The sequence below is a fragment of the Rana temporaria genome, chromosome 6 (assembly GCF_905171775.1).
Source record: "Rana temporaria chromosome 6, aRanTem1.1, whole genome shotgun sequence".
Classification (NCBI taxonomy): domain Eukaryota; kingdom Metazoa; phylum Chordata; class Amphibia; order Anura; family Ranidae; genus Rana; species Rana temporaria.
In genome coordinates this window covers 154253813-154270801 of record NC_053494.1, presented here as the reverse complement: position 1 = coordinate 154270801, position 16989 = coordinate 154253813, and the positions used below count along the sequence as shown (strand labels likewise).

Below are 16989 nucleotides of genomic sequence, written 5' to 3'. Positions count from 1 at the left end.
TTTTTGGAAAGATCATTTAACTTCCTAAGAAGCAGTGTTTTTTATACTGTACATTAGGGTTGTCCCGATACCACTTTTTTAAGACCGAGTACAAGTACCGATACTTTTTTCCAAGTACTCGCCGATACCGAATACCGTTCCTTTTTTTCAATGTCATGTGGCAGTTTGACAGATGGGGACTGATAGGTGGCACTGACAGGTGGCTGGCACTACTGATAGGCGGCGCTGATGGGAACTAATAGGTGGCACTGATAGGTGGCTGGCACTGATAGGTGGCACTTGTGGGCACTGATAGGTGGCACTGATTGGTGGCACTTGTGGGCACTGATTGCACTGATAGGTGGCTGGCACTGATAGCACTGATATGTGGCACTTGTGGGCACTGATTGCACTGATAGGTGGCTGGCACTGATTGCACTGACAGGTGGCTGGCACTGAAATTCTGCTACAAATGACACTGAATTTATAAAAAAAAATATGCTGCAACGCCCATCTTGGTACACCCTGCACTCGGCTGCAGTAAGCAGCAGCAGACATCTTGTTACACCCAGTCCATATAGGTCAGGCTGGGTGTAACAAGATGTCTGCTGCAGCCGAATGCAGGGTGTACCAAGATGAGAGTAGGGACATTCGGCCGCTGACGGCGACTGAATGTGACTGCACTGGTCACCGATCCTGATGCAGCTGCACCCTATACCCCTGCCAGCTTACCAAGTTTAACTGCAGATGAGGACTCGCTCTCCTCCCGCTGACTCCGTCCACCAACTGTGCCCGCCCTCTCCAGCCAGACTCCACCCGCATTTCCTTCCACAGACTCTGCCCCCCCAGGGGCGTACCTAGAGAATTTGGCACCCAGGGCAGCTCCTATAGCTGGCAACCACCCACTGTAAAATGTAAAAACACCCCACTGTACCCCTTGCATCCTTCAATATCTCTGTGTCACTACTGTATAACCCCCTCTCCACAACTGCACCTCTGGACCCCTTTACATTACACAGCAACCCACAGCTCTGGACCCCTTTACATTACACAGCAACCCACAGCTCTGGACCCCTTTATATTACACAACACCCCACACCTCTGGACCCCTTTACATTACACAACACCCCACAGCTCTGGACCCCTTTACATTACACAACACCCTGCATCTCTGAACCCCTTTACATTACACAGCACCCTGCATCACTGGACCCCCTTACAATACACAGCACCCTGCATCACTGGACCCCTTTACATTACACAGCACCCTGCATCACTGGACCCCTTTACATTACACAGCACCCTGCATCACTGGACCCCCTTACATTACACAGCACCCTGCACCCCTTTACATTACACAGAACCCTGCATCACTGCACCCCCTTACATTACACAGCACCCTGCATCACTCCACCCCTTTACATTACACAGCACCCTGCACCACTGGACCCCTTTACATTACACAGCACCCTGAACCACTGGACTGCTTTACATTACACAGCACCCTGCACCACTGGACCCCTTTACATTACACAGCAACCTGCATCTCTGGACCCCTTTACATTACACAGCACCCTGCACCTCTGGACCCCTTTACATTACACAGCACCCTGCAGCTCTGGGCCCCTTTACATTACACAGCCCCCACAGCTCTAGACGCCTGTATGTTACATAGACACCCCCTCTAACAGTTCTGGACCCCTGCATGTTACACAGACTGCCCCCTACAGTGCAGACCCCTCCCCTACAATACAGACACACACCCCTCTACAATAGAGACACCACCCCCTATACAATACAGACACACCCCCTCTACAATACAGACACCACCCCTCTACAATAGACACCTCATTCTTCAATAGACACCCCCTGTACAATACAGACACCCCACCACTACAATAAAGACACCCCCCACTACAATAAAGACACCCCCCCTTCAGACCTGTAATGCTGTGCACCTCAGCTGAGATGATCAGCGTGCCGTGCACAGCACTTGTAGCGTACACAGAGGAGGGGGAGGCGGCTTTGGTCTGCTCGGCTGTGTGACTGTGACAGTCACAGCTGAGAATTATCGGAGCCACGGCCTTGTCCCGGGTGTGCCGACGGACCCCGCCCCCCGCAAAGCCGGGCATCAGCGAGAGGCTGCTAAGCGAATATTCATTTGCTGCTGCTGCCTCCATGTCACCGCTATGCCGCCCGCTCTGCGCTCAGTCCTCTTCAGTCACGGAAGGGGGGCGCCGGCCTGACACCCCCAGCGTGTGCTGCCCGCCCCCTCTCCAGCCAAACTCTGCCCGCACTCCCCTCGCCCTCTCCTGCTTTCCCCAGCCACTGACTCCTCCCGGCCACTCTACAACAAAAAAAAAAAAGTATCGGCGAAGCATCGGGAGCATTATATCGGTCCCGATACTAGTATCGGTATCGGGACAACACTACGGTACATATTACCCATTTTATTTTTTTAGAGGGGTCGGATTACGCTAGCATTTTTTGTGACTTTTTGTTCACTAATATATTTGTGTTGTACTGTTTTTTTTATTTATTATTATTATTATTATTATTGCTTATGTTTGAAAAACTTTAACAAATGATTTGAACAACTTTAGAAAAATTAAGTACAGAAAAATTATAACTTAGAAAATTATACCAGTTATGGAAAAAAGACACCACGTCCTTATTCAGAGAAAAGCAATTATAGTACCTTTGTTTAGACAGAAGAACACAGGAGCCTTGTAACAGGAGTGCTAGATAATCTGGAACAATGTGACTTTTGATAAGCTCAATAAAAAATAGACAAAACAAATTCAAGGACTCGAACAGAACTAACAGTGTTCACCAAAACAAGAAACAGAACATCATGACCTCAAGCTGTTGCTAATAAGGACAGTTTAAATATACTACCAAACCATTGATACTAAAATAATAAAACATTCACACCCTATAGCAGGACGTTCCTGCAAAAGAACCTTTCTGGTAGTGCCATTATGTATTTTTTTTTCTGTGCAAAAATTCTATCACAGTAAGTGGTCAGGCTCAGAGGGCAGTAAAAAAGTTCACACATAAACCAGCAGGATAAATGCAAAAGCTGGTACCCCTGGGGGATGGGGCAGGATCTAAGCACTAACTGGTCTTCACCAGAGCACCTGATGGTGCAGATGTATTTTGCTGTGTGTTAGTGCCAGGATGTGGTCCTCAGGATTATCCCACCAGGCAATTGAGCAACCTGGGGTTCTGATAGCAGAGGTAATAGTTAGGGATCAAGTGGAAATGTAGTCAAGAAACAAGGTCAGTAATGAGTGGTAGTGAAGATTAGTGTTGAGCAGAATATGCCATATTCGATTTCGCGATATATCTCGAATATATATTCGAATATTCGAGATATATTCGCTAAATTCGAATATTCGTGATATTTTATCGAAATTAAATGATTGCGATTTTTCGCTATTGCGAATGCGAAAATAATTGCGATTTTTTGATAACTGCGGTAGGAGCACTCTGATTGGCTCAGAATATTCGTGATATTTTATCGAAATATCGCAACATGCGAATGCGATATTTATTGCGCAATTTCGAGAAATGCTGGAGGAGCGCTCTGATTGGCTCAGAATATTCGTGATATTTTATCGAAATATCGCAACATGCGAATGCGATATTTATTGCGCAATTTCGACAAATGCTGTAGGAGCACTCTGATTGGCTCAGAATATTCGTGATATTCTACAATACAAAATAATTGCGAATATTCGGCAAATGCGGAAGGAGCACTCTGATTGGCTCAGAATATTCTTGATATTTTACAATACAAAATAATTGCGAATATTCGGCAAATGCGGAAGGAGCACTCTGATTGGCTCAGAATATTCTTGATATTTTACAATACAAAATAATTGCGAATATTCGGCAAATGCGGAAGGAGCACTCTGATTGGCTCAGAATATTCGTGATATTTTACAATACAAAATAAAAAGTGTTTTGCATTGGTGGTGATTCTTTACTCTATCCATCTGTCACAGCCATTTGTCAATCAAACACCTTGAAGATTGAACACGTTCATGCTGCATGCTTTGGACTTTTTTTCACTTCACATATCAAAGACATTTTTATGAAAGATTATTTTTCTATTATTGGGACTATATTTCTTTATATATTTGTTTCACTGTGTATTTCACAAGTTATTTGCGCTTGCTTATTTTATAATTTGCCCACATGTCTTGTCACTAGACATATTTTTTATTCTTGTAGAGCGACTCCATTTTCTGTCTTGTATTAATTTATGTTGTATAACATTTTTGAGTTGCTGCTGTATTCTCCCCTTTTTTAAGGTATGCGCAATTTTTTCCTTCTTACAAAAAATAATAATATCAAACATACAAATATTCATAACATACACATACACAAAGCCCCCCCCTTTTGCATCAGAGACAATCAGAGTTCTCCTACCACAGTTATCGAAAATTCGCAATCATTTTCGCATTCGCAATAGCGAAAAATCGCAATTTTTTTTTTTTCAATTTGGCAACATAAAAGGATCGCCTCAGCTTAGCTACTCGGCCCAGGGTCTCTAATCATACCAGCAATGCTTTTAGACGTCGATAGGATGTGATCTGTTTTAAAAATCAAATTGAAAAAATGCGAATATTCGGAATTGCGAATATTCACCGCGAAATTCGAAATATAGCGCGATTTCTCGAATATGCTATATTCGAGTCGAATATTCGCAATGCGAATATTCGTGAGCAACACTAGTGAAGATAGGGATAGCAGCAGGAGTGAAAAGAGAAAGGTATTGTCTGAAGAAGAGCACAATAATCTGGTAAATAGAAAGTGCAAGACATGGCTAAAATTGAATGTTCATGGGAGGAGCAAGGAGTTTAAGGTTCATCAGAAACAAGATAAAAAGTAACACAATTGATTAAAACAAAACCCTCAAAAAAAGTGCATGTCACATTGGGCCGGGTTCACACTAGCTGCGGGCCGTGGCTCACAGCAGGGGGTCAGCTGCGTCCCTGTTCTCTGTTTCAAGGGGCGAATCAGGTCTGAATTGTTGCCTGCATTCAGACCTGAAATGGAGCCAAAGATGCACAGGACCCTTTTCCAGTGCAGACCACAGCTGCCCTGGAGGTGTGTGAACCAACTCCATTGAGAGCCGATCACACTCTCCTGTCATGTTGCCATACCATGTGCGTCTCTCAATAACTTTAACATAGCAACCAATTACACCACATTGTAGCAGCAAATATCAGCAACCTTATAGCAATGTTAGTGATTTTTAGTAATCACTTAAAAAAAAAAGTTCATGTCTAATTCGACGTTCATACCCCTGGGCACTAATGTATCCATGTGAAATATCCAGCGTGTCTCTCGCTTGGATGTTTCACGCACCAGATTTGAACCTCTCCAGTTGGGAAGTACACAGTCAACTCCCCAAAAATTTTAACAGGAGGGGTCCTGTTTATGAAATCTCTTAAAGTGCAAGGACACATTGTGGTATCTAAAACCAATTTCTATATTATGTATGTGTTCAGCAATTTCTAATTTCTTTATCGTACATCACGGGACACAGAGCTGCATAGCCATTACATGTGGGTTATATGGAGTACCTTCAGGTGATGGACACTGGTGTAATCAATTAAACAGGAAGTTCCCTCCCTATATAACCCCTCCCCTACTGGGAGTACCTCAGTTTTTTCATCAGTGTCTAAGGTGTTGGTCACGAGTTAACATGTGCTCTTAGGAGCTCCACTGGAGGGATCCATGCTGGATGTAAAAAGCCTCCATAAATTCGGATCCGTCCAAGGTGCTTCATAGCCAAAGTGGACGGTACCCGGGCCTCGGTACGAAGAACGAGGTTTAGCCTATAATGCCTCTCTGCGGAGGGCTGGATCCTGGGTTCCAGAACTTTGTGCCTTCTAAGGACCAAATGTTTTTTCTGCTGCCAGGGTGCTATATAGGTCCAGGGGTGTGGTGTTCCTGCTATGGACCCCGGTCCCTGAAGGTCTAGGACTATACCCACGGTGAAGGGGGAAGATTGGGCCTCTTGCTTGGCAATACCCTGCAGCGTGGAAAGGTAAGAGAGGGACCTACGGGACTTGGTTCGACAGTAGGTCTTCTGTAGGGGACTATGGGTCTCGCCTATATTATGTTTCTATGCATGGGCAATGTAAACCACGATGTCTTCTGAGACGGGATGGCTCAGGGCATCCATATACCTCCCCTAGCCGGCATGTAGCCTGGGCCACTATGTCTGTTCAGACAGGATGGCTGTAGTACCCATATATCTCCCCTTGAAGGGGCTGGTACATAAAAAAAAAAAATGCCCTTAATCCTATGCAAAGGATTGTCTTCCATGAGTAGCTGCAAGTCTTATCTGTTTTTCCACTACTATGGGCAGTAAAACATGCCTGATGTTTTCGCTTACCATGCTTTCCAAAAACGGAAGCTTAAGTGTTAGCTGGTCTATTGTGCGTCCCACTTCCTCAGCTTCAGGCTCTACCATGTCGCACGTGCTCACCGGCTCAGTGCAGTCGCAGAGAGGGCTCTTCAAAAAGGCCCAGACGTCAGAGCTCTGTAAAGCTAGGGGGACACAAATGTAAGCACCTTGTGTGAGTTGGATACAGATTCATCTAAGACGCCTACTCCGCATCTAGCTGTGCAGATTAGCAGGCATTGTTGCTGCCAGACTTCAGCTGTTGATGCACATGGGTTAAGCTCCTCTGCTTTTAGCTTAGGACTTTGTCTCCCCATTGAATAAGGTCAGGGGTAGGAATATAAAAAGGAATCGCCACCTGAACCTGGTGGCCCCTTATTCTACCCTGTAGAGACTTAAACAGCTCACAGATTGAGCCATCAGACCTGTCAGGCAATCAATGCAGCCTCCCCCAACATTGCAGCCACTCTGCATGTGTTTTGTTTTTTGCATCACATTTGTTGTTCTACAAGAGGTTAACTGCTATGTTCGCAGCATCCTCACAAGAAGCAAAAAAAAAAAAAAAAAGCAGGGTGTGTCCCTTTTTCCTGCTTTAATCCTTAAACAAAGGGATTAGAAGAGCTGGGGATGAAGGTTCACTGTCAGAGGACAGGAGACAGGAGCTGCAGCCTAACGAGGAGAAGCTATCAAAAGCCCTGCAGGTTCTGATTGCACCTGCAGTCTTTTCAGAGATTCATGCTGCATATAATTTCCCTCTGCCTACTCGGCCAAAGCCTCTATCTTCTCCTTGGAGTGTAAAGAGAGGTTTTCCTATAGGTGGCTAGTAAGACCTCCATATGGTCCTCAGCCTGGTGTCAGCTTCAGGCTAACCAAATGCACATCTGAGGGATGCACAGTTGCTGGTACACATTGCTAACGTCTCTTAATTGAGGAAACGCACATCTACAGAGGATAACTTCCTCTTTACCAGTCTGCATGTTGCATAAGATACATGAGTTTGGAATGCATGCGGGATAAAAACAAGTAACAGAGCATGTTTTATTGTGGATCGCATAAGGATACATGTTTCTGCCTGTATGGTGTTGCATGTTTGTTAGAGTTGCATAGAAATGCTTGAGTGCATAAAGATGGTAGTTACCTGATCACTCAAGTCCTGGATTACCCAAGGATATTTGGTCACACAGAGAGACTTGTTTCCACAGAAAGGCCTAAAATCGCATAAAGACGTTTGTATGTATAAAAATGCTGGATCACACATGGTTACCTGATCACCCAAATCCTTGATTACCCAAGGATGTTTGGTCACACAGAAGTGGTTTGTTTCCACAGAAATGCCTAAAATCGCATTAAAGTTGCTTGGATGCAAAAAAGATGCTGGATCACACATGGTTACCTGATCATCCGCGTCCTGGATTACCCAAGGATATTTGGTCACACAGAGAGGCTTGTTTCCACAGAAGTGCCTAAGTTCGCATAAAGATGCTTGTATGCATAAAAATGCTGGAATCACACATGATTACTTGATCACCCAAGTCCTTGATTCCCCAAGGATATTTGGTCACACAAAGAGGCTTGTTTCCACAGAAATGCCTAGAATCGCATAAAGAGGCTTGAAGGCATAAAAATGCTGAATCACACATGATTACCCGATCACCCAAGTCCTTGATTACTCAAGGATATTTTGGTCGCACAGAGAGGCTTGTTTCTACAAGAATGCCTAAAGATCGCTTAAAGATGCTTGAATGCAAAAAGAAGCTGGATCACACATGGTTGTCGGATCAACAGCGTCCTGGATTACCCAAGGATACTTGATCACATAGAGAGGCTTGTTTCACAGAAATGCCTAAAGTCGCATTAAGATGCTTGAGTGCATAAGGATGCTGGATCGCACAGGGGTGCTTGGTCACACAAGAGTCCTTGGTCACACAAGGGTTCTTGTCCGCACAGTAGTGCTTAAAATGCATAAGATGTTGATCGCATGGAAGATGCTGAATCGCATAAGGATGCATGATTACTTTAAAGTTGCACATGGCGGCCTAATTAAGCAATACAGGATTCCTTGTGTTTGCATAGAAATACGTGTCTGCATGGGTTCATGTTGCACATTGTTGCATAACACGTTTATAGCGCATGCTTGCTTGCAAGATGCTTGTTCCAGAGCACACATGCTATATGCATGTTTTGCTTAAAACATATTTATATGAATTCATGCTTCCAGGAACACACGCTGCCATGTACACACACTTCCATTGAGGCATATGGCTTTAACACTTGCCACATACACACATGGGGAGCCAGTTGCATATGTGTTTATTTACTTGGGTCTGCAGAGGTTGTCTGCGTTTCGCAGGGGAACAGCACTATCTCCAGTTGGTGGTCTTGCCCTTTTGGGTTAGCCTCCGTGCCTGGGTTGTCAGGGTGCTAGGGCCCGCCTCTAGCAGGTCTGTAGGCCCAGGGTATAGCAGTAATGGCATACCGAAGCAAACTCCTGCTGATGGGTCAGTCAGTAGCATGGCCGGACCTAAGGGTGTCCAGCATGGTCAAGTATCTGGAACTCTAAAGATACATTCTTTCATTTGACAAGAAGCTGGGTATGTTTGGCACAGTCCAAAAAGGAGAGTTTTTTGGCCTCAGACAAGACCATCGCTATAAGAAAACTGGTCTATGTGGTCACGGCAAGGAACAGTTCCTTACTTTTGGCCTTTTGATTAAGGCACTAGGGAAGATGCTGGCTTCATTCAAGACAGTTCCCTATACTAACTTTTATTCAGGGCTGTTATAAACAGTATTTTGTCGGCCTAGAAAGAGTGGATCTTGACCTAGCATTATCCAAAGAACCCGGTCCCAGAGATATGCTGGAATTCCTCTTGGTGATTCTTAACTAAAAGGGTTTGCCAGGTCAGGAAGAGACCATGGCCCAGGGGAAGTAGTCAAGCTCCAAGGGAGCCTTATCTGTCAGCTACAGCTACCGATGGAGCATCTGGCTTAGGGGCCTGAACGTTCAGGTGGCAGGTTGGTTCTGTCAGAGTACAATCAGACTATGCCATACTAGTGATTTACTTAATTTACCAAGGAGGAGCTTGTGCCTTGCCTATTGACATTCGTCATTTCATGAAATGCAGAATTGGCAGGCGATTCGCTGGAGCCGTCAACAAGTGTCTCCGGGAGAATGACCTCTACACCCCGACTGTTTTCCTGACCAAATGTCACAAAAATAGTACCCTGTACATAAGATGTATTGGCGTCCAGGCTCAACAAGAGATTGAACAGCTTGGGGTCAAGGATAAAGGATCCACCCGCATGCGGGGCAGATGTGTTTGTAATCCGGGGGGACCAGTTGTCACTGGTTGTGTCTCTCCCCCCAGTGCCGCGACTTTTGTGGCTTCTATGCAACATTAGAGGAGAACGGAAGCTGGCCTGATTACTCCGGCATAACCCTGACGACCTCTCGGTGCAGGAACAGTAAGGGTGGTAGTAGAGGACCCACAGTCCCTTACATCTTGTCCAGGCCTACTTTGCATGGGGTATTACATCCTGCCTTGCAACAGGTGAATTAATGGTCTGGCTATTATAGCCCACATTCTCGAGGATCGGGGCTTTCAGAATCAGCGGCAATTCCCTTGATTCATACAAGAGAGCTGGCCTCCAGGACCAGATATCCTACGGTCTGGAAGACCCATGTTCCTGGTGTGAAACCAGATGGTGGCATCCGTGGAAGTTTGTCAAAGGTAAAATTCCTGCCTTCCTACATTTGGAAAGGAGACGGAGCTAGCCTTAAGTTATATCAAGGATCCGATCTCGGCCTTGCTTCCAAAGGTCGCTTACTTCACACTCTTTGGTCCGGGCTGTTATACAAGGGGTGACGTGCATAAGTCCACCAGTTGGGTCGCCCTTGTGCTCGGAGGATTGGCTCTAGTTTTGTCGGCTTACAGGGTCAGCTCCTTGGGCCGATGCACCATATTTCTCTTCATCCTTTAACAAGGAATTGGTGTTCTTGGTTGTGGTAGCCTCCAAGAGAGTTTCAGTATTGGCAACTTTCTTGGTATAGAGCCATACTCAATTATTCTTACAAGTAGAGTGATTTTCATCCTCACCCAACCTTATTTACTAGAAGGATCTAGTATTCATTTGAATCTAGATATTCTTACCTTCCCTTTTTTCAAAACCTTGTTTCACGGAAGGAAAGGTTATTGCTTTTCTCTCAATTGAGATGAGAGCAGTTAAATACGATCTGAAGGTTTCAGATATAGAAAGCTGACGTTTTTATTGGGCTGCCAGAAGACCCTAGATGGGCAGGCAGTGTTCAGGTCAGCTATTAAAATGGTTACACTCTCTCTCTCGTTGGAGTAAGAAGGGTCTAGACCTATCTGAAGCGGCTGCTCGGATACGGAAAACTGATGTTGTTGCGCTACCAGGAGGCCCCAGGAAAGGGCAGGCAGCGTCTAAAATCAACTGTTTTTAAGGTTGATTCATCAGGTTATTATTCAGGCTTGTGGTTAGAGTAGGATTCCCCCTGTTTTTTTGTGGGGGTGCTCCCTACCAGGATGGTAAGCGCTTTATGCGCAATGCATTTCCAAGCCTTTATGACGCAGATTTTCAAGGCCGCAACTTGGTCATCTGTGCTTACGTTCACTAACTCCTATCAGGTGAACATAAGACGGCAAGAGGATGCAGCTTTTTGGCGCAGTATGCTGCAGGCAGCATTATAGGTCCTCACGTCTGATGGCGGTCTGCGTTGTTGGTGTCTCCCTCCCCTCAGTAAGCATTGCTTTGGGACATCCCACATGTAATGGCTATGCAGCTCTGTGTCCCGTGATGTACGATAAAGAAAATAGGATTTTTATAACGGCTTACCTGTAAAATCCTTTTCTTGGAGTACATCACGGGACACAGAGCACCCGCCCCTCTTTTTTGGGGATATTGGGACACTTATTGATTTGCTACAAAAACTGAGGTACTCCCAGTAGGGGAGGGGTTATATAGGGAGGGAACTTCCTGTTTAATTGATTACACCAGTGTCCATCACCTGAAGGTACTCCATATAACCCACATGTAATGGCTATGCAGCTCTGTGTCCCGTGATGTACTCCAAGAAAAGGATTTTACAGGTAAGCTGTTATAAAAATCCTATTTTTTTACTTTCTTTTAGTATGGCCCACATACATAAGATTACAAGGACATTGTAACACATATACCACATGAGTGGAATTACATGTGATAAACTCAGAGATGTTACAAGGGTTATTATTGCCTGAAGATACGAATTCTGTTAACCCCCTAATGGGGCTATTAACCACTAAACATGCGCTGCACTTTCTACATGAGTAAAAACCCTTCAATTGCCAACACATACTCCTTCGCTCAGGAGGATCCAATACCTTCTGTACCACTTTATCTTCGAAATTGGGCGCTTTCCGATAGATAAATGGTGGAAGTGTCGGCAATGAATTATGTAAAACTTTATCTAACCACAATACGTGCCAATGCTTTTTAAAGATTTTTTTCAATATCCTTATATTGCGTATGAAAATTGGATATAAAACCCCATTCCTGTCAAGGGTTTGTAGGGCGACTTCTATCTGCCAGACACATATCCCTTGGGGTGTCAACCAATTCATTTAATAATCTGATGTAAATCTGGTTCTTTATAACCTTTCTGCATGAATCTCTCTTTAATTACTCTCGAATGTGTAATAAAATCATCATTAGTTGTGCATCTCCTGATATGAAACAATTGTTATGCACATAAGAAAAATTAGTCATTAATAGGAATTTTTGAGACTTTCCTGGTGCTAAAAAAATATTGACAACCTAGAGAACACATTAAGATGTAATAACTTGAGACTGGTGAGGCTGCTAAGGTCCACGGCGTGGTGGAAGTTAAAGGAGTTTCTGAGCAATAGCCTCCCAGAAATGCTAGCTGTGAAAAAAAGGAGTGGACCTTTTTTGGGGAAAGCTCAGAATGGTTATTATCATACTTTTACGTTTTCAGCTTGAAGTTATAGAGGCTTTCAGGAGGATTCCAGATGGGGTAAAACAGCTTTTGTTTCATTACTGTTCAGGTGAAAGGGCTAACAGGAGAAAGCTGTTTGCTGAAACCTGGCTGAGGGAAAAAATGGTTTTCCCTTCTGTATCCAGCCAGATTGCATTTGGAACAGATTAAGCATTAAAATACTTTGATGATCTAGCTTCTTTTCTAGAATTCTTGACCTGAGATTGGTAAAGTTTAAAGTGAATGGGAAACAGAGGATAGGTTCCAAGGTTGATATGATTAATAGGGAATTGAATGCATTGCCCATCAAAGAGATAGCATACTCTAGAATATGCCAGGATGCTAAAACTGGCTTATTTTTATGCCTTCAAGAGACAAACTTATTGGCTCAAGAGGCCAGAAAACTTAAGAGAGGATGGGTTAAGGTGTGGTGAATACTTTGTACAGTGCAAAAAAAAAAGAGGCATAGCAATTATGTTTAAAAAAGGCATATATATTAAAGTCTAACCCTTGATGTAGTCAAAGAAGGATTATTTTTGATTATTAATGTGAGAATAGAATACATATAGAAATACATTTGAGACCAGAGTGAAAATTCCCTGTTTTTTAAAGCACATTTTATTTATTGAAAAAAATGTTTTCATGTTATTTAAAAACAAATACATACAGCATTAATATAATAAAATTCCTATTAAGCTCTTTAAACCAGTCTCCTTTTCAAGGGAGTACACTAGAGACCCACTACATCTCAGTTATCCTGTGGGCTTCAAACAATGTCCTCATAGCAGCCAATGAAGTATCTGGTTCTAAGCCAAAAGCATTAGAATAATCCAAAGTACACGTGAGCAGGGAGTTTTTAATCTCAGTACCGATGAGTCTCAGTGCTTTAAAAATTTTGGGCACCTCAACAGGAGGTGCACCAAATCCCTATCTTCTGAACTTACCCAGAATTCCTGTCATTTCATTGTAAATCAGAGCATGCATGCCACTTTGAGCTTGTATTGTGTGTCTGAGCTGTAGATATTGGAATAAAAATCTCTGCCCAGCTTATTTTCATTGTGTAGTTGCTGAAATTATTTAAAATAGTCAGCCCTGTACAACTGCTGAACAGTGCCAATACCAACTTTGAGTTTTGAAAACCCTGAAGTTTAGCACATTCAGAAAAGGCATTTTTGTATTGAATAGGAGTGAATATTCTAAAACCTGTTATACCCATATATTGTTTACAAAAAAACTGGCATGGCTGTTGGAGAATATTTTTTTTAGACCTGGCATTCGAATAGCTTATGGCAGAGGATGTCTCTTTGACATGCCTAATACATGAAAAGGAAAAACAAACACCCCTTTTTTTTTGTTAGTAGTATGGTGATAAAGTGGAGCCCACATTTTATCTGTCCATTGAGGGTAATTGTGGACTCGAGCTAGGGTTATTGTATAAAATTGATCATGAATGGGTGAAAGAGGGATTTATTAGGCTGGAAAGGTTAATGGATGAGGAAGGTAAAATTGGACAATTTGTGAGTTTAATGGAAAAGTTAAGTTTGACAGACAGACTTATATATAGAGACAAAGGGCCAGATCCAGAGAGAGAGTACGCCGGCGTATCTACTGATACGCCAGCGTACTTTCAAATTACCCACGTCGTATCTTTAGTTTGAATCCTCAAACCAAGATACGACGGCATCTGGGTTCGATCCGACAGGCTTACGGCTTCGTACGCCTTCGGATCGTAGATGCAATACTTTGGCGTCCGCTGGGTGGAGTTCGCATCGTTTTCCGCGTCGGGTATGCAAATTACCTTTTTCCGACGATCCACGAACGTACGCGCGGCCGTCGCATTCTCTTACGTCGTCTCTAGTCGTCTTTTTCCGGCGTATAGTTAAAGCTGGTATTTTCCGGAGTATAGTTAGATTTGCCATGTTAAGTATGGCCGTCGTTCCCGCATCGAAATTTGAATTTTTTCTTTTTTTTGCGTAAGTCGTCCGTGAATCGTCATGGACGTATGTCACGTCTAAGTTTAAAAAATGATGTCGTTGCGACGTCATTTCGCGCAATGCACGGCGGAAAGTTTTGAAACGGAGCATGCGCAGTTCATTCGGCGCGGGGACGCTCTTCATTTAAATGAATCAAAATCTTTGAGGATTTGAAAGAACGCCAGGTAAGGTACGGCGGCGTAGCGTATCTCTGATACGCTGCGCCTATCCATTTCTATGTGGATCTGGCCCAAAGAATGCACTACATTGGGAAGATTAAAGCGGAATGTCCTGATATGTAGGTTTTCAAATTTTGTCTTGGAAGACATCCCAACTAAAGGAAGACAAGGATTTAGATTACATTTAAAGTGTTTTTATGAAACAATATCATAGACTAATGAGTGTAATGCCTTGTACACAGGATCGGAATCTCCGATGAAAAAAAGTCAGATGGATTTTTTTTATCGGATATTCCGACCGTGTGTGGACCCCATCAGACTTTTTTCCGTTAAAGTTTAGAAATAGAACATTTTTACATACAACATCGTCTGTGTGGCACTCCGACAGAGAAAAAAACACGCATGCTCAGAATCAAGTCGACGCATGCTCGGAAGCATTGAACTTAATTTTTCTCGGCTCGTCATAGTGTTTTACGTCACCGCGTTTTGGACAGTCAGAATTTGGCCTGACAGTGTGTATGCAAGACAGCTTGAATGGAATTCCGACGGAAAATTCCATCGGAAATTCAGATCGTGTGTACAGGGCATAAGATTTTAGATTTATCTATTTAGAAAAAAATTGAGTAATAGCTTCACTTACTTTAAAAATATATATATTTATTTATTTGTTTACACAACATGGCGAGTTGATAATCCCAATTATTTGAAGTACTTTTAAGGAATTGCTTAATGTTTTAGCAACACTCTACAAGTTAGTTCTATTAGGCATCACGTGTCAAGGTTTTTAATTATGGAACTGTATACAGTCAAAGGACATAGAAAGCAGAGTAAATATATAGATCTTTTCCTAGTGTTGCAGTTTGAAATATTGAGGCTGTTTGTTTTCTCTCTTTTTTTTGTGTGTGTGTGTTTTTTGCTTATTTGTATGTATTTACTGTAGTAGTAAAAAGTGAATATGATTTTTCTGTATGGTAAAGGTTGCTCTTTCCCTTGCAGTCTCCACCTTCCTTCTTGGTGGCTTATGGTTTAATTTCTCTAAATGTAATCTGGTCAAATGTGCTTCATCTCTCCAAAAGCCTGACTGCCTCATATTCACTGTAAATATACAGTATGCTAATTAACCAGTTCACATACACATCCACTTTCAATTATCCCCTTGACCTCACTTCTTCTTCCGGAGTGCCCTGGTTACGCAATGCCTTGGCAGTCAGTGGAATAGACAATGTAAAATAAGCTCATCCTTAAATAATATACAGGATACTGTTTTTATTGTATACCTTACAAGTATGTTAAGCAGGACACACTGGTAAGTCTACCTAGAAAGTCAAACAACTTATTTAATTTGCTTATGTCTCTATACAGGGGTTACACAGATAAAAACACAGAAGGATTCTGCTTTTCGTGAGGAAGATGAAGAAAATAACAAGGATGAAGATGATGAGTGTGACCACTGAACACTTGGCCATTTTTTGTATTGAAGTCTAAGAACTATACAATGCTGATCATTTTCTCACCCTACAGAATTTCAGGAGGCATTTTATCTCTCAGCTATGTGTGGTGTTTTTTAAGCAGGATCTCTTTATTGAACTTCGGAATTTCAACGCACATCATCATTATAATCTGATACAGAATGAGAAATATTGTCACATCATCCATATTTCATGCATTACTGGTTTAATTGTACTATTCTTATTGCTAACTTGCTAAATGGTGTTGAGAAGACAATCGTGTAAATAGTGCAAATATTAAAACTGCTATATAAATAAACATTTAGAAAAAAATCTAACTGATTAAAAACTACTAGTTCTTTTAATGCAATAACTTCTATGTTTACACCATTAGTCATGTATGAAGGCCTAATTGATTTCTTATTTTACTGTGGCCATGACTACAGCACAAGACACAATTCATACGACACTGCATTCGTCTATGGGTGGCTGAGATTCTGGTGATATATTTTTTACAACTCTAATGCAGCATAAATATTCTCTTCAAGGGAAAAAAAAGCAAGTAGACATTGTTCTTGGTTATTCAGGTGGCTTTAAAGACAATCACTATATGCTCAAATAAGCTTTAACATCTTGAAGTATAACTTAGGGCACATTTTTTTTTTATTGTTTTGTATGGAGTGGAGATAGATTAGAACACCTGTCAGTCTTTATTGCTGTCTGTGCCCCCGTAAGGGAGATTTACCCTCTCTATAAGTCCTGTTTACCGTTATCATTTAAAGTAAAAGCAAATCCCAAATTTCGGGCTGTCCCCAGAAAAGTAATAGAGGGGAAATCTTCTAATGGAGACACTAGTTCTCCAAGGAATTCCCTTAATTTGCAGGGACTTCCTCTTACTTCCTGTTTTTGCAATGGGACAGGAAGTGAAGAGAAATCTCTGCAATGGGACACAGATGCCTTAACAATTCTGACAGGGGTTAAAACCCTCCCTTGA

The 16989-nt window shown here is 42.7% G+C and overlaps 1 protein-coding gene across 2 annotated transcripts in view; it reads left to right on the top strand.

Moving 5' to 3' along the window:
- PPP1R1C (protein phosphatase 1 regulatory inhibitor subunit 1C) overlaps positions 1-16333 on the top strand; it is a 76232-nt gene extending 59899 nt beyond the window's left edge. For both annotated transcript variants that reach the window (XM_040357637.1, XM_040357638.1), the window contains exon 6: positions 15910-16333. In XM_040357637.1, coding sequence (XP_040213571.1) covers positions 15910-16001 — 92 coding nt within the window. In that variant the 3' untranslated portion in view covers positions 16002-16333. The remainder of the gene's footprint in view (positions 1-15909) is intronic.
- Positions 16334-16989: the final 656 nt, after the last annotated feature.